This window comes from Paramormyrops kingsleyae, chromosome 6 (assembly GCF_048594095.1).
Source record: "Paramormyrops kingsleyae isolate MSU_618 chromosome 6, PKINGS_0.4, whole genome shotgun sequence".
In the NCBI taxonomy this organism is placed as follows: Eukaryota; Metazoa; Chordata; class Actinopteri; order Osteoglossiformes; family Mormyridae; genus Paramormyrops; species Paramormyrops kingsleyae.
Window position 1 is genome coordinate 24920441 of NC_132802.1, and position 25422 is coordinate 24945862.

A 25422-nucleotide genomic window follows, 5' to 3' on the forward strand; every position below is an offset into this window, starting at 1 on the left:
CACCCCCAGGGGCCACGGTGCAGCATATAGTCAGCACTGACAGGGGGAGGTTTTTCACAATGCTTAAGGTGCAAAACACAGGACAGAATGAACCAGGGGGCTGGTAAACGTAAACAGGAAGTAATACAACAGCAGCATAACAGGGTGTAATAAATGTAGTCACCAAAAACTACAAAGGAATAGTAACGATAATAATAATAAGTTAAAGTGACCAACGCCAATCGGGGGAGGCAGAGAGTAAGGTGAGAAGCAGGGTATTTATTGTCCTGACAGGCTTGGGGAAGAAGCTGTTGCTGTATCTGGCAGATGGGAGCAGGACACAGAGTTTGTGGGAAGGAAGGGGGGGGGGTCTTCCACAGTGCTGGAGGCTTTGTGGCTGAAGTGTTTCTGGAAAATGTCCTTGATGCAGGACAGAGAGACAGGACAGGGAGAGAGGACAGGGAGAGAGGACAGTGAGAGAGGACAGGGAGAGAGGACAGTGAGAGAGGACAGGGAGAGAAGACAGTGAGAGAGGACAGGGAGAGAGGACAGAGAGAGAGGACAGTGAGAGAGGACAGAGAGAGAGGACAGTGAGAGATGACAGAGAGAGAGGACAGAGAGAGAGGACAGGGAGGTTCCGATGATTATTTCTGCTGTACGCACTATCCACTGCAGACACGTGTGCTCTTTGACTTTGCAATTCCGGAACCAGACAGTGATGCAGCTGCTCAGAACACTGCTCTGTATGGAGCCCCCGCAGAACCTGGTGAGGATGAGGGGCGGGAGACCTGCACTCCTCAGCTGCCGCAGGAACTGGTGACGCTGTTGTGCCTTCTTGACTAGAGCAGCGGCGTTGAGATTCCAGGTGAGGTCTTCTGCTAGGTGCACGCCAAGAGATTTGGTGCTACGGATTCTCTCTCCACCTCAGATCCCTCAATACTCAATGGGGAGTGGACAGCCTGGGCCTTCTCTTTCATCTTGTCCACAATGAGAGATACAAATTGTTGCCCTTTGATGTTTGAGCAGTGCTCTGCAGCACAATCATGAGTCAGCAGGGTGAACAGAGGTGGGCTGAGCACACAGCCTGGGGGGCACCAGTGCTCAGTACGGTGGTACTGGAGGGGTTACCTAAGCAGAAGGTCTGGGGTCCCTCAGTCAGGAAGTCCAGGATCCATTTGACAGAGGGGTGATGAAGCTCAGTAGCCGGAGCTTCTCAGTCAGCTCCTGAGGGATGATGGTACTGAATGCTGAACTGAAGGCACCGAGCAGCATTCTTATATAGGAGTTCATTCTGTCCATGTGGGATAGGGCCAGATGTTCAGCCAGGGATGTGGCATCGTCACTGGAATAGCTGGCACTAGGCAAACCAGATAGGGCTGTGTGACACTGCAAATTGTTTAATTTTACTCCTTTCCTGCTGAAGTCCTATTAAAAGTTTGGAATCACTTATCCATCCAGAGTGTCACAAAGGGCAGAAAATAGATACGTTCTCATTGTGCTATTGTTTTGTAAAGATAAAAGCAAGTCTTTCCTTTTGAATGGTGGGAAGGAAAAGTCTTTTGTGGGCTTTATTTGTTATTTATTATAAATTAACATTAAAATGGTATCATTGCAGTGTTGAAATCAACAAAATACAGATAGCATGTCAAAATATTCACGTAATATACGTAATATTTAAATTTTTTGTCATTTTTTTCCAATTTTCTCTGTAATTAGCATGAACACTGCTTTTGTTTTCTATGAAAATGAGTCCATTCAGAACAAAACAATGTCATTCCACAGGGTACACAGAGAGTCTAATGTTTATGTAGCACCTTTTAGCAAGAAACACTGGGCAGAACCGAATCTGTAAGTGTTTGATGCCCCACAATGGGAAGGCTGGTGTTATAATAATAAGCACTCGTGCTTCACAGAGCCAAAATCCAGCCAGTTCACAAGTGACTTTGACAAAGGCCAGGCTCCAGAGAGTATTCTGCCTTTCTCTGTAGGTTTTTAAAATTCTGCTGCTATGAATCACTGGATTTTTGAAATTTCATCACTGCCAGTAGCACCCTGAGATAGTGTTCTAATGACTCTTCATGATACTGTATGTCCTGCAGCTGCAAACTATACAATGTGTGAACAAGTTAATACAAATCCTGGTAGAATGTGCAGATTCAGTATTATTTGGTAAGATGTCCTTACTGGAATCAGCAGCAATAATAAGGGGCAGGAGAAAGCCGACTTAAGCCCAGATGAGACACTTCTCATTCCCTGAAAAGTATGAAAGGCCTTTAACTATTCAGACGACTGCATTAGTAAATGTTAGGGATATTACTGTATGAGAAAATGTAGCAAGTTCTATGCTGTTTTTAAGTTGTTGTAATTTAGGATTGTAATTCAGTATGTTATGTATCCATAAACCCTTTTTGAACAGTAAGCCAATAATGCTTGATCATTTTATCTCATCAGGGGTGGTTCTGGGGGGGCAGTGTTCCCGTGACAACATGCATGCCCCCCCATGGCCCCCCTAAATACATATACTACTTGGGTCTGAAATGTATGTATTATTATTATTATTACTATTACTATTATTAATATTACATTAATATATGTTGGCTAAAATTTTGTGCACTGGGAACAGGCGAAACACAAACGTATGCACATTTTCTTGATGGACTCTTGGCGCTAGGTGGTCGAGTGTCTTTGGTTGGTGAAAAATCAACGACAGAAAAAAAATAATCAAGCTGGTGGAAGCAAAAAAGTCTAAGTAAGAAATCAGAGCGAGTTACATATTTGTAAATCCTGTAAAATGTAACTGCAAAGCACTGCATAAATAGCTTACCGGTTTTCAAAATTGTCTTTTGCTTCTTAATGCTAGCAATCTAGTGTAAATAATATTTGGAGGACATTAAAGTCAAACACATCTGGCTCCCCTAACAGAACAACTGAATCAAGTCTGGTCTTCCCAGTTGAAATGGTCTATAACCTCGACTGTGTCTCATATTATTATATTCTGCTACGTTTACAGGCTGGAATTAGACATACAATCTATGCAGTGATGATGTATGAGCTTTTAAGTGTCTCAAATAGTTTTTGATCAAAAATAAATCAAATATTAAAGGTGCAACGAAGAGCTACGAGAATGATTCCTGGTCTTAGAGGAATGTCTTATGAGGAGAGGTTAGCGGAACTGAATCTGCTTAGCCTTGAGCAAAGGAGACTAAGGGGGGATATGATTCAGGTCTATAAGATTCTAACGGGTCTGGATGCTGTTCAGCCAAATGACTATTTCAATATTAGTCTAAATACTAGAACTCGTGGCCATAAGTGGAAATTAGCGGGAGAACATTTTAAAACAAATTTGAGGAAGCACTTCTTTACACAGCGTGTAGTTAGAGTATAGAATAGTCTTCCTGCTGGTGTAGTGGAAGCTAAAACCATGGGTTCCTTTAAATCAGAGCTAGATAAGATTTTAACAACTCTGAGCTATTAGTTAAGTTCTTCCCAAACGAGCTTGATGGGCCTCCTCTCGTTTGTAAATTTCTTATGTTCTTATGTTCTTATGTTCTAAAATTGCCAACAGAGGATTCTGGGACTTTATCGAATTTAATAATAACATCCCATGTCGATTATCAAAATGGTTATATTAATACTGCTACTGCGGGGTGTGGTGCAGGCATAAAGAAGGTGACGATTCACTTGCAACTCCATGACAAAAAGAGATTTATTAAACCAAAACAGAAGATACAAGGGAACCAGACAACACCAAGAACAGAACTATGAGAAAGCAGGAGAGTACCCACAGGAACATGAGCAATGACAGACTGAGGAGCAGGACAAAGGCCAGCATTTCACTGAGCCCAACAATTGACAGGGGGCAGGTGTGGCTATACAGAATTAGGGGCAATGAGGAGCAGATGAGGGCAATTAAATCAATTAAGGAATTAAGGCACAGAATAACAGGTGGAATAAATTACAGACACAGGAACTATGGGAACATTGTCAAATACTAAGGGCAAACACTAGGAAAAACTAGGAACCCAAACACAAGTAGATCAGAATTAAACCTGACACAAGTAAGATAAACCAAAACAGGGAAGCAAAGATAACTAATAAACACTAGGAAAACAGAAAACCAATTAACAAACAAGATAGGTGAAGCTACAGTAGTTCCAGACCAGCCACAAACCCAAAACTGGCAGGTTCTCATCCTCTGCACACTCAGCCTATGCAGCTGTGCAGTTGTGCAGGGAGCAAGGGCAACACGCTAGGGACTTAGAACTAAGACAGAGGGAACAGCTTGGGCAGTGACACCTGCTGGCCAAACAGGGACTGAACACACAGGACAGGGATGGACGGGCACCGACCCTTACAAAGACACTCATTTGAATCTGTATTGAGGTAGTTAAGACATAAAGTGCAAAGTGATGAATTATTACTCTATAAAAAAATAAAAATAATGAAGTACAAAACATGACAGTTTTCAGCCAGGTTATTATTGGAAATCACTCTTTTTTAAAAAGAATAATAATAATTTTAAATCCCAGAATACTACGTAGTGAGGTGGTAAGGGGTTAAAACTGCCCATCTCTTGCTGAGAAAGCATAGCCCTCAATGTAGGAAACAACGGCATCAGTTTCCTGTTTTACCAGGGGGTTTAAAGGGCTGCTCTCCACCAGTCAAACATCATAGGTAGGTTAAGGAAACCAGCCCTGTCTGGTTTTACTATTGATCTTTTAACAAAGTTTGTTAGCACGTCCTATTCTAGAGGTGTTTCGGTCAACAAACAGTATGAAATGAAAGTCCGTATATATGCATAAACATCCATCTCTGTGTAGCTTATCCTAGTCAGGGTCACCGAGGAGCTTAACATGGTGGACACACACTTGGGGACATGCAGTCACACACTATCATATTCAATGAACAACAATTAAGCTAACTGCATGCTTTGGGAAAACAGGAGGAAACCCACACAACAGACCATATATATATTCCAACCCCTCTGACTTCTCTGGTATGTGTGTGTGTGTGTGTGTGTGTGTGTGTGTGCGCGCGAGCGGGTGTATGTATGTGTATATCATTTTTAATTTGGACTGGAAAACCATTGAATTATGAATCTCTGTCTGTGCCTTTATGACTTCTTGCAGTAACTTTCTCTTTTGTTTTCTGCAAAGCCCAATATCATCATTCAACAATAGTAAATCCCCGCAACACTCACATAAAACTTCTTCAGCGTTTCAGACAAAACATTATTGTTTATTATTATTATGTTCGTTTTAGCATTCTTATTTTCACGCGTACGATGCTGTTCAGGCAACAATCCCCGAGCTTCCTGCTCAGGAAGCCGGGGAAATACGTCCTGCGTCCCAGCCACAGACCGCCAGTGCATGTCTCCTGCTGTAGTATGAGATGCCTGATTGAGACGTGAGGTGTCTGAAAGAGTTCCTAAGAATGCAATGAGGCTGAGAAGGTAAACCCATCCCAAAAAAGAGAGCCTGTATTCGCGCAACTTGACTACTGTGGTCCGGACTGGATTGTATTCCTCTCTGAGTAAGTTATCATCTATTTATATACGTTACCGTTTAATTTAGCCCGCATGCACTGTACTGTGGGCAGCGGATCATTATTGTAAGAAGGCAGTCCCAAAATAAACGGAGGTGGGATGTGTTTCTGAAGATGTTATAAATTGCAATTTAAACACAAAAGGTTTTAACGATTATTTATTGACGTTTCTGTTCATTTATTGTATATACAATGTATATACAATAAATTCTATATGTGTTATTTTTGTATATACAAGTTTTACTTTTGTTTCAGTCTTTCGGAGTATTTGGTATTTGTAGTCTTAGTTTAAATGTTACATTTGATGCTCAAAACGAACTTTATTATTTTCGCGAAACCTATATAATAATTAGAATGCGACCATACATTCAATTACAACGATAAAGTAGTTCTCAATTAATATTGTAATATTTTTGTTATGTCATGAAGATTTTGTAAGAAATTTAAACATAACGTTACGGTCTGTAGTCTTTTAAAAACAGTGTCTGTTTCCAGGTTTGTTTTTAATTTTCTAATAATGATCTTATAAACACGATGATTATACGATATCCTCCTTTATTATTATTTTTGCTGTAGTTGTTGTTTCTATTGCGCTTGTATTTTGTATTAATTGTATGAATTATAATATTAGTATTAATATATAATATTACTGGCAATACTACTGCTACTTCTATTACTAATACTACTACTACTACAGCCACTAATACCACTAATAATAATAATAATATATTTTTTACTATTTTATTATTTGTATTTATTTATTTATTTTTGCTGGATAAAGAGTTGTACACAAGCGAATTTGTTGACACAACATTTTTAGATGATAAATAATACTCTGCCCTAAATATAGTTGATGGCCACGATTAGTCATTCATTGTTTATCCCCTTTAGTATTATACAGAATGGGGGGGGGGAGGGGGGGGGTCACAGCACGTTGAGGGTAGATAGTTTTAAGCCTCATAATAATAATATAATAAGGGAATAATGGCTGCTCTGTACAGTATTTATGTATATCATGTACTGTCTTTGCAAGGCTTTAGCACTTATTGCTGTTTTTATGTAATTTTAAGCCAGTTTTGCATAATGTTTTTTTTACACTGATTTTCTAAGATTAAATTATTGATATTCAACACATTCCAAAATATCATTTAATCAGAAAACAAATAAAATGTTAAAATAACAACTTCAAGGTGAATCACTAGAAGGGACATTGTGACGTTTGTTGCCATTTCAATGTTGTGTTTCCAAGCTGTTGCACTGGCTTATGGGTGCGTCCCTAACATCCTTCCCTCGTGTACTTCCTGCTTGGAGACTATTCTTTTGACTTTCAGTAGATTTCTTAGTAATTGGGGGGAAAAAACAACACCTTAGGAGTGGTGTGGTGGCTCAGTGACCGACATTTTAGACTCACACCTCCAGGGCTCCAGTGTTTCTGCGCTTTGCTGTATCTGCTGTGGTTTTTAATGTTATTTCTGCATTCATATAGGTTTCCATTGGTTGCTGCACTTTCTTACAATGCAGTTATGATGTTTTGCCATCTCTAAATTGTATGTACATGTTGGTGTGTGTGTGTGTGTGTGTGTGTGTATGTGTGTGTGGTCTGAAAGAGACTGGCATCCCACCCAGGGTGTACCCTGGCTTGTGCTCTGTGCTTCCTGGAACACGCTTGCTATGACAGGAGAAGTACTTTAGGCAAAATGGAAGGACCAACGCCTTAGGTGAAAATTTTTATTAAAGCAAAGAACAGAATGCAGACATTTATGACACAAAGAGCAATTTTGCCATCAGTTTCTATGAACGATTGAACAGACTTGAAAGTGCCCCCTTAACCCCACTAGTGTGCACAACAGAGACAATAATAAAAGAGTAACAAAAATACTTCACGCTGATCAGGAGTATTATGTTGTATCATGTGGTATTACAATTTCAGTTTTTGGCATTACTTACTTGCTTTTCTTCTTTTGTTTGCAGGATACAAGAAGCCACCCTAGATCCACATCTGGGATTCTCAGTCAGTTGACTTAGAAGCTGCTGCTGTCCCTGATGGCAAGACACATGAAGACCTGGGGTCCCAAGCCTCCTGTTGCACCCAAACCAAGGCTCCTGTATGAGCCAGAGGAGAAGCGCTTTCTGCACAGCAGAAGAAGTCTCCACCAGTGTAGGAGCGGGGGCCTGATTCTTTCTGAGGACGACCTGGACCAGGAAAATGAACCAGGAGGCTTTCGGCGGGGATTAGAGGAGCAGGTTCTGGAGGATGCTGATCAACCCCAAAATGGTGAAGATCCAGGCATGGAGCTTTTCTATAACCTTGAAAATAATGGAACTGAGGAAGAGGGGAATGTGAAAGAAGAGGAAGAAAAATTAAGCAAACCTGTTAGTACTGAAGCTGCTGATTCTGAAGAAGGACTAAAACTTTGTGATATTGATTGCAGTATAGGGTTAGTGGATCCAATGGGGACAACTGACATGGAATGTAGACTTGACATTGAGTCAGAGAGCTGTGGAGCTGGGGAGGCACTCGCTGACACTGACGGACTTTTGGAGTGTGATATAGCTTCTTATCATGAGGCAGCAGATCATTACTCATGCGAGACTAAGAACAGGAAGGTGCCTGAAAACCTGGGAACGGACGAGGATTACCCTCCTGGGGAAATGCACCCAGCCAAGATCCCAAATATAGAACTCTGGTATGTTAAAGATGGTGACAAGTCTTCAGATCATGAAGAGTGTTGTCCAAGATGTCCATCTCCCTGTAACCAGTTAACTGAGGAAAATGAGGACTCCTTTGTTAATGCACATATTTCTAGACTTCCATCTCTGTGTGAGGAGTGTTCCTGTAACGTGTTAGGTGCAGCATGCAACCTGTGTGAACATTCAGAAGATATGGATAATCAGCACAATTCTCCAACTGATGGAGAGCTAGTGAACGCAATGTACGTGCCAGATAATTATCAATATTCAGAGGGGGCCGAGGACATTGCAGGGCCTAATTCAGCCAGTGATACAGAGTCTACCACTGAGGAGGTTAATGACATGGATTCTGAGGGGGAGAATGAGGGCAGCAGCAAAAACAGCACAGGGAAACAATCTGCTGTCTCGGAGGAACAGTCAACTATGAATTCCATTACCAACCCAGATGACTGCTATGAGAGTCACCCAAACCAGGATGTGATTATTACAAATCTGTTCACTGAAAATACACCAGAGGGAATAACTCTTCCTCAGATCCTTGAGGAAAAGAGGACTATGGATAACTGTCATAATGAAGATGATGACTCTCTCTGTCAAGATGAAGAGGATTTACATCAGATTGAATGCGTTTCATCTGAGGACTATGTCGAAATAGGTGATGATGATGAGGATGAAATAGACACAAGAGAGAAAAAAGCAGCAGACATTAATTGTAATGAAAAGGGTACTGATGCCTGTTTGGAGGAGGGTAGTATTCAGTCTCGCTACAGGTTGTGTTCGATCTCCGTGCCTGTGGACATGGATATGAGAATTACCCCTGAGCTCACTGACACTCTGGTCTTCACAAACACTGCTGAAGTGTTCGGGGAAGACATTGACATCGAGGGCCACATAGTACCTTACTTTGAAGATACTGACAGAGAACAGGACAACATTAGCGACGAGCATGTCTATGAGGTGGCTGGGCTTGACACCGAGGGTGAAAACTTTCAAGCTGTGGACAGAAAGAATATTGTGACCAGATCTCGGTCTCTCTCTGGTAAAGTACCGGGCTGTGTACCTGAGACTGTTCCTGAGGAAACAGGCGCTGAGGAAACCGGCAATGAGTACTGCACTGTAGCCTTAGCAAAGAGCAACCACCCAGGGACTGATAGTCAACAACATGAAAAAAAACGAATTATCCCTTCTTGTAAGCCACAACACTTCATTTTTTACCCCCGTTCCATCTCCGTCGAAGGAAGAGACTTGACCATGTCTGTCTATGAGGATAACATTTCATTAGGAGAGCAAGAAAAAAGAAAAAATAATGACAACATCTCATTGCCATTTGTCATGGGATCATCAGGAAGCTTCTCCCAAAGAAATCGGCTCCCCTCCAGTGGCGTGTCTACCCCAACTTCCGTGGTGGACATCCCACCTCCCTTTGAACTGGCTTACATCACCAAGAAGCCAATCACTAAAAGTTCTCCATCTCTTCTGATCGAGAATGATTCAACTGAAAAGCAAAAGAAGAAGTCCTCTTTTAAACGCTTTCTGATGTTGAAGTTCAGAAGGAAGCGAGAGAATAAGGTCCATTTAGACGTGAATGTCTCCTCCTCCAGATCGTCATCTGAGTCTAGCCACCACGGGCCAGTGAGGCTCCTCGATATGGACAGACGGAGTGTAGGAAGCTCCCCGCAACCCGTTTCGCGGTTTGGGAAACCACAACGTTCCTCAGACTCGCCCACAACTTTCCTCTTCTACAAGGATGGCAGGAGAAAAGGGGGCCCAAAGACATTCACTAACAAGAGGCTTTCCCGGGTGGAATCCTTTGAGGACCAGTCCAGGCCTCCATTCACGCCTTTGCCATTGATGAAGCCACGGTCCATATCTTTCCCTAATGCAGACACATCTGATTATGAGAATATGCCGGCCATTAGCTCGGATTACGAGAACATCCAGATCCCACAGAGGCCCACAGGAGTAGGGATGTTTGCAGAGTTCTTTGACGATCCCTGTCGTGCGCTTTCTGCCGCCAACGAGAACGACGGATACGTGGACATGAGTAGTTTTGCTGGGTTTGAAAGCAAGACTGAAACACCTCAACAAGAACCTGACAGGTACTATGAATCTTTTTTTATTGTAAACATTTAAGTACACATACCGTGTTTTCTTTCATTGGACAAAAAATGCCTCTAGGTCTTAAGGGTTATTATGAATTTTCTCTGGGATACATCTTAATTCAAATGGAATCTCTTCTCTGCCAAAAGAATTTCCTCTACATTAGCTCTGCCCAAACAAGAATTTTAATTTAATTGTAAACAAAAATTACAATTTCCATGGCGTAGTCCTCACTATGTGCTTAACGGAGATCTATTCAGGTAATTTTTTTAATTGAGCCCTTTCTAGCATAGTTGCTACAGTACGTATCTGCCTGCTAAGTCCTCCAGACATGTGGGAGTGGAGAATTAAGTATGCTGGTAGGTACACTTACATGTAACAGACATATGTACAAACATACCGTAGCAAATACTACTGCACCAACATTGCTGTTAATGGAAAGCTATAGTGAAGCTAAACAATACTAAAATAATATCCCTTAAGCCTGCATTTTAACCCTAATAATGAGGGGTGCATAATTTTATGCATGAGAAGAAATGCAAGAAGTCTGCATGACATTATAACGTGTATATTTTCTGGATCCAGTAGAGCAACAAGTACAATTTATGCTCTCTAAATCTTCCTGTATTTTCTGGTTGCAAATGCAAAAGCTTTGCTGTTGCCACTAGTACTTTTATTTTTCATATTGTAAATTTAGATGACCATGAATTGTAGGCAGCCATACTGTTCTCATAAATCGCTTTCCAAAGGGTGATTTATTGTTGGCCTTTCATAAAATAGCCTCATGAGGATTTTTCAATAACATTTAGTGGCCGGGGTCTAGTTGTTTGGTGGTCCTGTTAAAATGCATCGTAACACTGGCCGTGTTCACAATTGGTTTCTAAAATACATCTTGGGATATTGGATCACAATTGACAACTGATGACCACTTCTGTTGAAATTTGATTACTGCCTACGTGTCAATTCAGCTTGAAGGTCAAATGGCCCTGTGCACAGTTACTGTGACTTCCTTGTCAGGGACGCATCAGGACACATAAGCATTTACACTTCACAAGATGTCTGGTCAAATGCGTCCCAGACCTCCTCAGAAAGTGGTTTGAGTGATCGGATCCTAATGCGTCTTGGTGGTCGTTTACGCTTATCTTTAGTGCTGTCCACTTGTGCTCTGATCACCCGACATGCATTTTAAAACCAGGTGTAAACAGGGCTACATTATAATGCTTATACTGCAAAAACTTGCCTAAGGGCCCTGCTGTAAGCATGAATATGATCTGTGATGTATAGAAATAACATAATCTGAAATTGAAGAGTTGTGCATTGTCCCCCATAGTCCATTGCTTAAAAACACTTTAATGAATATGGCCATCTCATTAAGTTTTATAGTTATTAGATTATATACAGTCAATGTATAATATAAAAATGGCCGATCACATAATATTAAAGTGATTTATTGCTCAATTCTAGTTTTGTTTGGAATGACAATAAACATGACATTTTGTGGTTCTTATAAATAGTCTCTTGGAAACATATTCCACTCCTGAAGAGATATAGCTTTCATGAAGTCTTCTTCTTCCTCCTCTTCTTTTGTAGCCTACCTTTTTGTAAAAGGCCTCATCTGCTCTTTGAATGGCTTGTTATAGATCCATAACTACAAATACTCGCACGTTTAGTTACAGGTCAGACCTTTATGTTTTATAATAAAAGCTCAGGAACCTGAAGATGGTAATACACATTTTTACTTGGTCCAAAAATCAAATATATATTATATATTTATTATATTAAAATATGAAAGTAAAAAGAGCACTTGTACTGGAATCAGTATTGGTATCGGCAGTTGTGTATTGGAATCGGAAAAGAACTGAAAAACTGTGGATCGGCCCATCCCTAAATTTCTCTGTTATTTGAGCTATTTAAAGGAATATTAAGCTGTTTCCAGTGGTTGTTATTTGTGGTACTTGTATTCAGTGTATGGTTGGCTCTATCCTGAATGTGTTCAAGGGTTGATTTATTGTGTCTGCATTTTCATGTATTGCTCAGAATTCAGTTTTGCCTTCAGTAAAATGCTGGAGTTCCAAGACTGCAGTCACTTCTTTCTACAGTATAGGGTGTGTCTGCTATCTTCTCGTTTAAAAAGAACTCTACTGTTAAACATATTAGGATTTCTTTTCCAGAAGCAATTTGTGCTATTATATAGCATAGAGGCTAATGTGTTGTGTTTGCATGGCCCGAGGGTAATTACCACGGCTGTACTGACGAATCTGTAGTGTCCCTTGCAGAGAACATGCAGAGAAGGTGCAAATTTCATGAAAATATTCAGGGTGGGAATCCAATGTCTGGGGCTAAGGGGGGGAGGCATTGATTATAACAATTGTGCTTCCCAAACACACACACACACACACACACACACAGACAGGCACATAGGTGAACTGAGGGGGACCTACAGTATCAGTGTGGTCACCGGACACTCCATGCTATGGGCCTGCACACACAATGGACAGCAGCTCACTTAGCCACGTGTTTTTGTAATATGGAAGGAAACATACACAAACCAGGGAGAATATGCAGGCCTCAAACAAGCAGAGCAGGGGTGGGACTCAAGCCAAGGAAGTGTGAGACAACAGAGCTATCAACTGATCGCCCGTCCATTTTTTGTTTTTATGCTGATGACTGTCAACTGTATCTGCCAATAAAGCTCAAGAACCCTTGCAATCTTTCTGCAGTCAGTGACTGTCGGAGGAGATAAAGGCTTGGATGGCCAACAATTTTTGAAAATTATATGTTTTAAAAAATCAGAGGCTTGTCGTCCTAATGGACATCTCTCCCTGTCATCAGTCGATTTCGGTTGGTTCTCATTTCATGTTATGCCAAATCTGGGCGCAATTTTTGACTGTGAGCTCAGTTTCGACGAACAGCTAGTTCCGTTGTAAAGGCCAGATTCCATCAGCTCAGGATAATGTCTAAAATTAAACCACTTCTCACCTTTTCCACACCAGAATTGGTGCCGCTGTGTCCTCATGACTAGATCACTGTAACTCATTATATTCTGGGTTGAGTCAGTCTTCTGTAACAGTTAGACTACTCACTGGCACTAAGTAAAGAGGACACACATTTTAGCTTCTCTCCACTGGCTCCCAGTGCATTATGACATTCATTGTTGGATTTTATTATTTGCTTTTAATGCACTACATGGACAGCCCCCTTCCTATATCACTAATCTGATCACACCTTACTATCCGCACAGATCACTGCGCTCGTCCTATCAGCGCCTGCTGGTGGTTCCACACTCATTAATCATGCTTTTTAAAACCAGACTGAAAACCCATTTATTTTCACATGCTTATAAATAACTTGTTTTTTACTGTGTCCCTTTTATTGTGTTTTATTTTATTGTATCATATTGCTCTTATAAATTATCTATTGTTGCACAGCACTTTGGTCAGCCTTGGTTGTTTCAAAATGCTCTTTATAAATAAAACTTACTGACTTACATACTTTTACTTACTAAGAACAATACAGCCATCTATCCATCCATCTGCTAAGTGCTAATCTTGGTCAGGGTCATGGGTTCCTAATAATAATTCTTTAAAGTGATGTATGTATAGTTGCATAGACAGAATGAACAAGCTAAATCTGAACTGCAACAAACTGCATCCCTATATATTTCTTTCACTTGTATCCTACAGGCTTAACTGAAAAAGTCTGGAATGGGAGCCTTTCTTAAAGGTTACTGCTGGGATTTGCAGCCATACTGTGGAATCGCAGTGGAGTGCAGTTGCTTTACTGGTTTCTGTGTTAAAAGTGAAATTCATACATCATTAAAAATGACAGCGATTCTTTCTAGCTTGTGACAGCTGTTTCTTATAAAATGGAAGCCTTAGGTGATGCAAAATGCCTGAAGAAATGAAAATATCTGTGGTTAATATTATATGTGAATGTTGCTCTGATAGATTTGATCTCTGATCTGCACCAAGAAAAATCTTTTCTTGAAAAAGATGGGGCGTGATAAACAGAAACTGTAGGTTGGAGAGTTTGACCACTTTCCCTGCTTGCAGGAACAGACAGCACAGTTACTCACACACTTTACCAGTCAAACATTTTTACACACCAAAGGTTTTTACCACTTTTGCATTTATTTCATAAACTGCAGGTTTTTTTTCTTAAGCATTGGAAAGTCAAGTGAACAACTACAGTATAAATAAAAATATAAGTCAAATAAAATGTTTCCTTTATAACATGTAACAATGCATGTCTAACATCTTTTTAACTGGTTGTGTGGTGATGGCATAGTCAAATTCTATGCTGTCCTTTAACTTTAAATGCACTAGTTCACTGTGTATGCCCATGAAACAGAGCAGCGTTTAAACAGTGCCTCGAATTTTCTCTGCTGTTGTAACTGCTAGAGGATGTTACTTTGATGAAACAAAGATATGACATTTTCTTGCTAATGAAGGCACTCAGATGGTGAACATACTGTAAATGTATTTGTTAGCAGAGAAAATTGAGTGAATTTTTGGTAAATGTTATGTGAGTAATGTGCAAATGTATAAAATCTCAGTGTGTGCAAAAGCTTTTGACTGATAGTGTATGATCCTCAGAACTAGGTCAACTGTTGGCTGTTGCTGTCTGGAAAAGGACTGTGGTCAAATACTGGTCAGCTGTGAATGTTACTGTTTCTGGAGGAGACGTGATTACTGCTCTGCACTAGTTGGATTGTGCTCAAATGCTACAAACTTTATTACATGTCGGTTTCTGGAGAATATTTAAAAGACGGTCGGTAGGTATTGGTTGCAGGGGAATGTCTGAGCGTTGGGTGTTACATTAAGCATAACTGGCTGCTGCAGGCTGTGCACGGTGCCTGGAAGTAGAGCTGGGCGTGAGGCTTCCAGAGGTCAGCCAGAGCAAGGTTACTGCTAGGGCGCCACCGGAGAGGAACCGCCCTGCCCGCGAGCCCCCGCTGTGCTGTTTACAGGAAATGCAAGACAAGGGCACTGAGATTCATGGCGAGATGGACTGGGTGCACATGGGCTATGAAGTTCCCAGACTGGCTTACGGCTGGAACAATGAGCATTGTGCTGCGGAAAGCCTGGCTTCAGAATACCCCAAAGTCGTAGTTATTGCCGTTCTCCGCTCAGGTGTGAGTGGGAAGATTCAGACAGGCTGGTACTGGTCCCAGTTTCTTTAGTTCTTTCTCAGAGCAAAAGCTAAACCCAATTAATGAATTTTACTTTTGAACTGTGAATTCATGGGCGTAAATTACAGGGGGGATGGGGGGGGGTTGTAGCCCCCCCCCCCCCCAATAAATCAAATCAGCTAATACAACCCCCCCCCCCCCCCCCCAATAATCATGGTTCTCCCGTAATGGGTGGAGACCTCAACCCCCCCAATGTTCCAGCCAAAGTTACGCCCTTATGTGAACTCAATAATATATAGCTTGCCATTTTGCCTCAATAAATGCTGTTGAAGATTATAATGAAGTATAATGTACATAAATACACACATGAAAGAATAATGTTTTATATGATAATGTTTTATATGTGTTTTTATGAAAGAAGCTGAATGGGAAGGGGCACCTAAGGTGTCCATTTAATGTGACATATCATGTTACCACGATCTGAAGAAATATTTAACTTTGAAATTCCCCAACAGTTCAAAGAAAAAAACGGATTGACTTATTGATCATCAGAGACCTACAATGAAATGGTCCATTGGATAGTGCTGTTTAGAGCCCGACCAATTCTTCATCTTTGTACACAAAAAAACAGCTAAAATATAGGTCATTAATACCGATCAGACTATCAGTCTGACAAAAATGTGGTTATACCATGGGAAAATTGCATTTTGCATGCTGCTACTTGCGCATCTGATCTCTGCACCTTCTAGGATTAGAGTCACTCATAATGCTGAGTTTGCCTTTGTTCTTTATCTTCCTTCGCTTCCATCAAATTCAAGCAGTGAAAATACTAGGTTTTATGAAATTAGATTGACCTGAAACTGTAAAAGAAAAACAAGTCTGCAAGAAACGCAGAGTGCCATCTACGTTAACTGCGTTAATCTGTGTTGCGTATTTCTAGATCACAAAAGTAAGGTTTTCTGGAGCAGGTCAAGCAGCTCAGAGGCTTCAGGACATGAGTTTGGGAATGTAACCTCTGGAAGTTTGAGTCCGTAGACATTATCTTGCATCAATGCCCTTGAAGTTTTTTATTGTCCAGCCAACAAAAAATTTTATCTTGTTGGGGGCACTTTATTACACATTTATCATCAGGAAAACTAGCAGGCAGAATAAGATGGTGCTTATGCTTCTAACCTTGTTTCGTATCAAGCGGGTGTGGCTAACAGTAGACAATGGGGGTGGCTCTTTTGTGTCTCATAGATATCACATCTTTTCTATATATATATCAGGGGCATCAAAGGCATTTTGAATGTGGGGGGACACACTGACATAAAACTAATATTTTATGTTAAATGTGGGGGGGTCCAAATGAATAATTATGAAATGTGAGGAGGACGTGTCCCCCTCAGATTTAATGGTGGCGACACCCATGGTATGTATGCGTGTGTATGTCCGATTTTAAGCCTTCTGGCAAACAACACTTAAAAGTAGGATAGCTTGTTTTATTGGCTGCCTGTTCTAAAACATACGTGTCAATACTTCTACATGTTCACTGGCTTTAATCTCTTATTAATGGCAGAATTTTACTGTGCTTTGCTGAGCAAGTTCCAAACTGAGAAACAAAATATTCCCTGTCAAGGGATTAGTAACAAAACACATAGTATGCATGTTAGAACTGTATATTTATAAATAAAATCAAAGTAACTGAAGTATACTAGTTCTTTGTTGTCAAACTATCACCAAATACTTTGCAGGGGAGACAATATCAACACTGATAAAGAGCCAAAAATCTCTTTTGTGTTCGTTTGTAAAGTCACACCACTATAGATAGACTTTCCATAGAAAATCAGTTAGATGAGATAAAATTCTAATGTTCATCTGGTGATCATATTTAACTCCAGGAAAATATGCAGTAAGTATATTGAAACCTCTTATTTAGTAAAATCTTATATAAGTTTAACGTAATGCTGGCTTTGTGCCCATAGCCTCTGGGAAAGGCTCTGCTCCCCCCCCCCACACCCTGAATAGGACAAGCGGTTACAGAAAATGGATGGATGGATGGATGGATGGGTACAGCAACCATCTTTCAACCATCCTGGTTTAATTAGCTGAAGAGCACCAATATTTGCCACTGATCACAGGATGGGGAGATTGCTCCTCGTGCTCTTGTTCACAAGCTTGTTGCGAAAGCGCCATTAAAGATTCCGCAGCAGCTGCCAGCCCATTGCCTATATGGTCACATTTTGCAGTGGCAAGACAACAGATGACCGTGCCGAGGTTCCCCTGCCGTCCGCGTACACACGGGCTGAGCAGAGAATCTCCCTCCAAGCCGCCTCTCTCTCAGCGGGGACTCCGGTGATTGCAGCGTGCGCGAACCAGCACCGGCATTTACGCTCTTAATGTCTCCACAATCTGGCCCCAGCCATCCGTGTTATCGCTGCCGGAAGAGAGCAGGAGAGCTAGACGGCAGTGAGGGAAGGAGTATGTGTCCAAAGTGGCATTTGGGAATGGCAGAGGAATGAGGGATAGCTAGCAATTAGTATAATGAAAGCAGTGAAAGTACGGAAAGACACAGAAGAGATACATTAGCATGTATGAAAGCATTTTAGTTATATTGTCGTATAGTTATATAGAATATTTTTAGCACAATCAATATGTGTCTTCAGATACAACAGAAATAAGAATGCATCTGGTGAAGCCTGTTTGTGCAGCTAAGCAAAAAATTACTCAAATCTGCAGCTTTCCAGTGCAATGTATGAATTACGTTAAATTGCTAACAGTAATATTTTGAATCTGTGCTATTTCCCCCTGAAGCTGACTTTACTCTTTCTGTGTTCTTACCCTTGGGGCCGAAGGGGCCACACAGAGCCTGAAGCTGTTTGCCAGGTGTCCACGGCACAGACAGACAAGGCTGAGACTGAGGAGGACCAAGGGCGGACATCAGAGGAAGAGGATGGGGGGGCGGAGCGCAGTCATGACAGACAGGTGAATCAGAGAGGAAGTCAGGGGCTGCGAAAGAGAACAAAAGATTTGTGTCCAGTTTGTTGTCTGTGTTTCATTCGGCTGTCTTTGCCTTGATTCTTTCAAGATCAGTGTCATTGTCTTTCTAATGCGATTGTCTTGTTTGTATTGACTCAATAGACATTGATTGACTCCAGCTACAACATGATGTGGCTGTTGTCACAGTAGCAGTGTTGGTTCTGTCTTCACTTGGAAATAAAGGTGTAGGATTGCAAAACTCCTCTCTTTGCCAGTACAGTCCTCGAGTACAACATGTATCTGGCTGCTGGAGAGGCTGTTATGTGGGTATTGTCATCAAATGGCAAAGTTCACCCTGTGGTTACACAAACAGCCAATTTCTAACACAAAAAGAGAGCCCCACCCCAGTCCGCCCCCACCAAGAAATATCAAGCAGGCGAAGGTCATGTGACCTCTACTTCCTGGTTTTCTTTTTTTTTTTTTTCCACAAAATCATTCAAAGGCAGAAAATACTTGAGTCTATATCAGGAAGCCTTTAGAAAAAAAATGCATTTTGTTCACACGATTAAACATTAGAAGCAAATGTTTATTTGCTGTGTTTTGTTTATGACACAGTTGGGTGTGGTGTTTGGCCCACAAATATCAAAGAGTGACTCTTAGCTGCTGTACGGTATGTGCTCTGTGTTCTGTCGTTTTATACTATCATAATGTACTTGAACTTGAATTCTTATTTAAAAAATAGGTTGATTTTCATACATTGCTGGTTTTGACTCCCCTTAACTATTGACTCATGAATAAAAGCTCCCAGTGCTGTTAGTGATGTATGTGGAATATATTTTAAAGCAGTCTGGCATGTAGTAAAAGAATGGAAACCATCATTACCCTCACACTACAATCATCACAGGTTTTCTTTGTGGCTTGGGGTCAACAGAGGTCTCGAATGATCCTGTGGAAGTGTTGTCTCCTCTCAGGTCCTTCTGGTACCAAGCACTCAGAGTGACAGAGGTCTAGCTCTACAGGTGCACCAGTCACCTTATCTGTAGTAGTTCTCATCCTTCCCCTCTCTATTTGACAGTGCATTGTGTGTCCGGATACGCAAGAATCCATGAGCTTTTCTCTCTTTTTTTGTTTGTTTTATGCTTCACAACTGAACTATGCCATTCTACCATCTTGTTTTTCCTCCATCAATTTTACAGCAGAGAATATTTTTGGCTCACTTTAATTTTAACTCACGATTTGTCAATGTCACACATCATTCCATTTTTCTTTTTTTTCGTTTTTTTCCATTTCATTTTTTTCATCTTCATTTTTTTTGACCGGCCAAGTCGAAGACACATAGCAGGTACAAATGATGTTCGGCAAACAGGGTCGAGAAACAGGCGAGTGTTCAGAATCCAATAGAAGTCAATTACAAAGTAGGGCAAGTCATCAGCTCAGCAATGAGCAAGATCAATACCTCCCAAAGGTGTTACTCCACAGGAGTCTATATATAAACCTTTAGTTTAATCAGGGGATGTGCTACAGGTGTGTCTAGTATTCTGATGAGGTGGAACTTCGTCTGCTTGGACATGGATGTAAGCACTGCTAACTGGAGGCAGATGTTACAGTAGATTTCATCTGCACTGTTTGTTGAACTGTCATCAACTGTACTGAACAGAACCTGAGCTTCAGTTCGGCGGAACTGGACCAATTACAGAATCTTTACCGGATTCTCTATAAAATTTGCTGTTAGAGAAATAAATTCGGCTAAAAGGAGATGAAAGATATCAAGGAACACCGGCAAAAATGTGATTTAGACTGAGACACGCAATCACTGTACGTTAGGAAAAACTGAGTTAGCGGGAAGTCTGATGTTAAGATATGCTGAAATGTTGAGTGTGACGATAAAGTGAGACACGTTGCAGTCTGCAGGGTCTTAGCATCTACCTTTCAAAAATGAAGAAATACAAATCTGAGAAATACGTTATGACAAGTGACCCTATGGTTGTACTTTTGTCGTTTGTATCAATGAGAACTAAAACTCAGCCTCCCTGGGATATACTGACTCCTTCATCTTGACATGTTACATTGAGAGTTATTTTTAACTTAAGGTCATTAAAACATGGGTTTCGACGCTCTGCTCCCATTCATTCATACTTACTGACATTTTCTCTTGCAGGGTGATGGTAGATCAAGGGCGTTTTACATAGCCAAAGAGCTGGTGGATTCAGAAAAAGTGTAAGTAAACCCAGCATTTTCCATTTACACTTCATTCCCAGCCTGTGTATGTATTTTATACTACATTTTAGTGCGACATTCCGCTTTTGGAGCTTAAACAGCGTTTATCTGTCCTTCTTGTGCTATGAAGTCCAGCAGGGGCTGAAAACTACAACCAAATGACGTGTCGTAAATAAATCCTCCATAATAGATTACTGCATTGACACAAGTACAAATTTTCTTCCTAGTTCTTCAAATCAGCGCTCTCCATATAATTGTGTTTAATACATTTGTTATAAAAATAGCTCATTTATCTCATTGCTGAGTGTTTTTAAGACGATATTAGTCCATTAATTCAATATCTGTGTTCAGGATCTTGATCATTTATTAGAGACTTGACCATATATCTTTCTGGTTTTCTTAACAGACACGTGAATGGTCTGAAACTACTCCAGGAGGTAGGAATGTAGACACATTAATCTCCCACATACATGCCCTTCAACTAAATGTCGAGATATGGTGTGCAGGCAGTAGCGTTGAGTTGATTTATATCTATTCCAAGAGTATACATACCAATTGTAGTGCTAGTGACTGAAAACAATTGAGCTGTATGACCTTTTGAAAAAGTAATTTATTTCTAGTCATAAGATTTTTTTTCCCAGTGTAGCCTGGCACCTTTGATGCGTCGTTAGTGGACTGATGATTGGGTTGTACTTATCAGTAGATGAGAACCATGATGCAAAAATTCCCAGAATTCCTCAGAATTCCTCCTTAAACATTTGTCTAATCTCCTTAACCACTACTTAGGTAGTTTGGCCAGGTTGTAACTGTTTATAATAACTGAGCTAGGAGACATGGTGCTATGGGCTTGTGTGCAATTCTTTGATGCAAGCCGTCCTGCTAGCTTTAGGCTTATGTGGGGTTCATTAGTGGACCATCACAGAATGGCGGTCTGGATAAAAAGGCACAGAAGTGCTTCTCTGCCCTCCCTGGGTAGCAGTTAAGAAAGAACAACACAATGCAAAGGGGTACCAAGCAAGCTAGCATTAATACAGTGTAACATGGGGCTGTACAACTGAAGACTGTTCTTATATTTGTTAGGCATCTTCCCTTTGATTCTTTAGGAGAATTTAATGTTGTCTGTTGTCATCAAGCTATTTTTGTCAAATAACAACCCAGAAGTGTATTATCTTTAAAATAAATGTGTTTAACTAGTTGAAAAGAATTCTTGTAATATAATTATATATTCTTTGGAATTATCTGTCATTGTAATACTGTAAAATCTTATCTTCTTACCTGCTCGATTTTTTTAATGATATGGTGAAATGTTTCACATCGATGGATAAGTGCAGGACAGTTTCATTAAGGCTTCTGCCTATCAGAGGGATTGTGTGTCCTTCATGTCACCTTCACATGCTACTTTTGGTGTTAAACTGTTTCCTTTGTGGCTGTTTTTTTCTTGCATTACATACGGCCACATCTGGCAATGACTTGCCCTGCAAATACTGTATCCTAATCTCTCCCTTTATTGTGTAGGATTTCAGGGCTACCGTGGCTGCAGCCATGGGGGCAGATGAGGAGCCGGTCTTGCAGGAGGAAAAGCTCAGTGAGATTCTAGGCCCCCTGTCAGAGGTGTACCAGCTACACTGCCACATTCTCGCAGAGCTGGAGGACCACCTGAGACAGTGGTGAGACCCTGTGCATTTACGCGCTGATGCTAACATGACCACAGCAGGCTTTGGTCAGCTAGCTAGAGTGAGATTTTCAATTTGAGACAAGACTACACACGTATGCACATGCATTTACATGCATGTAACAATTGTATTACCTTGTAAATAGTCTGTAGGATTTGCAAATTTCCCCGATGCTTTTGATGTAGCTAATTTTAGGTTTATAATGGAATGATACAGATTTGCAGTAAGATTTCTTATGTAAACGTGAGCGTCTGAAAACATGGGTGTCACACCAGATGCACGAGAGTTGGCAGCACTACTATATTCTCACTATGTAGACATGATCATGTGATTCAAAATGCCCCGATTCAATATTTCCCAATTTCGATTTCATCATCATATAATAAATGCCTATTTCTATAAAAAAAATTTGAAATGCCCTTTTACAGTACAGTATATACATGTCACTATATAGTATATATAATATTTTGGGGGGCACTAGCTGGGTGATTCCACTTCAGCCTGTCATTCTTTAAGGGAGGAGAGTCAGAGAATTGCGGATGTTTTCCTGTCTCGACGGGCAGAGTTTGCTATCTTCACACCCTACATCACTCAGTACGATCGCAGGGTGGCTCTTCTGGACGAGACCTGCCAAAGCTCTCCCACCTTCTCCTCCATTGTCAAGCAGTTTGAGGTGAGTCCTGGGCTCTGAAGAGCCACTTGCCATTAGAACAATATCGTTCATTTGTATTGTGCTTTAGTATACTGTGCATGGTATGTATATTTGTGTAGTATCTTCAGTATATTGTGGTCTATACAGTATATGATGAACATTGAATTATTGCGGTTGTTGCTTTGTAGTGTTTACTGGGACTTGTGTCCCAGTTTTTTTTTTTATCTTAGATTACTTGGTTCGGTTGTTGAAGGTCAATAGACTGGGAGATATTTTGCAAAAATTGGCATGAACATTCCTCTGGTGACCGGAGTTGTTTCGTGTGCTATTATAACAGGGCAGCTTGCCCACTCAGCTGTTCACACTGTAGCCACAATCTTCCAGGGTTTTGAGTTTAATTCTTCACCCTGGATTGTATCTGTCCATTGAGTTTGCACAGGTATACTTTGGTTCCATCTTACATATTCTTAGGTGAACTGATGTTTATGTACTTCCCATAGTGTGTGGGGTACGTGAGTGTATACCCCGCACCGGGCCGGTGGCCCATCCACAGGGTCCCCTGCCTACACACCTCCAAGGTTGGTGGGTTGGTGTCTCTAAGTCACCCGGCGCGTGTGCCCTGCGACGGACTGGCATCCCATCCAGCATGGCATCTACCTCATGTTCTGACTCTTCACAACAAAATACAATTTAGACTATATATTGTGATATTTGAGATTCTGAATATTATGGAAAAAAGAACAAAGACAGTATTTCAGCATTCTATAAACTTCAGGACCATCTCTGCAACTTTTTTATTCCAACCCTGTTTTTAGAGTTTAGTTTTTGTCATCTATTAAATTGAAAATTACAAATGCATTGGTGCTGTTTTTGTAAAGCGTTCTTCTTCTTTCCCCACTTCTGTTCTGTGTCATTCAGTGTGACTTTATTGGACTGGTTGATTTTTTTGAGCAATCAGAAGAACCTGTGTGCCCCTGTAATAAGAGGGCTGACAGTTCTTTCCTGACACATTGACACCACAAACCCAGTAGTGGTGAGAAATTCTGTGCCAGTAGAATCTATTGTATGCAATTGATTTTTTTGCGTGATGCCTCAGCAAATTGCATAAGAGATAATGCTGGTCACCAGCACTCAGTTAATGATGCTAATAAACAGTCAGGGGGGGGGGGCAGTTGTGGATATAGTCATTGTTAAGCACAGACCTGTAGTTATTGTTCTGTTGGGAGACCTCCCCACTGTGACCTTGTGTTAAAGCGATACAGAAAGGAATACAGATTGTGGAAATGTTTGATAATTCAAGTTTTGTCATATTAAGATTTCTTGGGCTATTAAAAGGATGTTTGATTTTAGTTGTTAACAATATACAATTAATAAGCAATACGCATTCTCTTCATGAATGCACATAACTGGTACACAAGTACGCATTCACCTTTAAAAGCAATACTTCCAGCAAGTTATTGCTTATATGATAAGACACTGTTGTGGATTTTATCTTGGGCTGCAACAATTCTTCAAGTAACTCGAATAACTCTATTTCAAAAATTCCTCGATGCAAACTCCTTGCTTCGATGCTTCATTTAATCCACACAACTATGTACTGCTCAGCCTATAATCATGCATGTGTCACTAATGCTAATGTGAAACAACTGGATGAGTCTTTCAGTCAAGGAAACAAACCAGTCAAAGCACAAGAAGAGCTGAACTATTTAGCCGAGCACAGGAGCCTTTCAGTTTGAAAGTAGTTTGTAAAACCCGAAGTAGCTCAAAGTGTCCTCTCGACATGGATTATCTGGTCATCCTACGCAGGGAAACGTTACGTATTAAGTTGTCCTGTTATCAACGGATCAACTAAACTGCACTGCTACCATGTTAATATACCTGATTAAAATATCAGTTCACAACTCACCTCGGGTCACATGGTTCAGTGTGAACTTACTACCAACTTTATGGCAAAATAGCTTAAATTATTCTATAGTAATAGAATTATTGTTTGCCAAAAAAAAAAATTCATCGCCCTCATGTTGAATTACTTAGAATACCATTGAAATAAAATAAACCTTCTGTTTATCCATATTGACCTCTATTTTACCTTTATTACCCCACCCTCACTCTGCCCCTAAAGTGCAAGGTGTGAATGGAATGTTTGGGGCAATGTCTGCCCATTTTGCGCAGTATAGCTTATTTTATGGATAAAGAACGACAATGGATTTTGATCACTGGACACTTTTGAGAGGTGGTAAATAAATCGGAAGATATTTTTGTCTGGCAGTCTTTATGAAACATTATACAGTATTATTATCTGTTCATAATTTCAATTGGAAATGGTTCAAAATATATTTCTATGGTAATTTTTCAAACAATTGTTTCCCTTTTAAAATTAAGGAATTAAGCTTTACCATGCTGCAATGCGAAAACAGCAACTTCCAGCTTGCCGGAGGACCTGTGCATGAGATGTAAAAAGTTACATTTGTTTACAA

The 25422-nt window shown here is 40.6% G+C and overlaps 1 protein-coding gene across 3 annotated transcripts in view; it reads left to right on the top strand.

Moving 5' to 3' along the window:
* Positions 1–409: 409 nt before the first annotated feature.
* LOC111840566 (FYVE, RhoGEF and PH domain-containing protein 5-like) overlaps positions 410–25422 on the top strand; it is a 38691-nt gene continuing 13678 nt past the window's right edge. Inside the window, exons 1-7 of one of the 3 annotated variants that reach the window (XM_023805528.2) lie at positions 410–844; positions 7495–10312; positions 18276–18409; positions 20562–20620; positions 21027–21057; positions 22136–22287; positions 22810–22966. In XM_023805528.2, coding sequence (XP_023661296.2) covers positions 7567–10312; positions 18276–18409; positions 20562–20620; positions 21027–21057; positions 22136–22287; positions 22810–22966 — 3279 coding nt within the window. In that variant the 5' untranslated portion in view covers positions 410–844; positions 7495–7566. Of the gene's footprint in view, positions 845–4667; positions 5512–7494; positions 10314–18275; positions 18410–20561; positions 20621–21026; positions 21058–22135; positions 22288–22809; positions 22967–25422 lie in introns of those variants that run through there. The other 2 variants (XM_023805529.2, XM_023805527.2) reach the window with 2 other exon arrangements.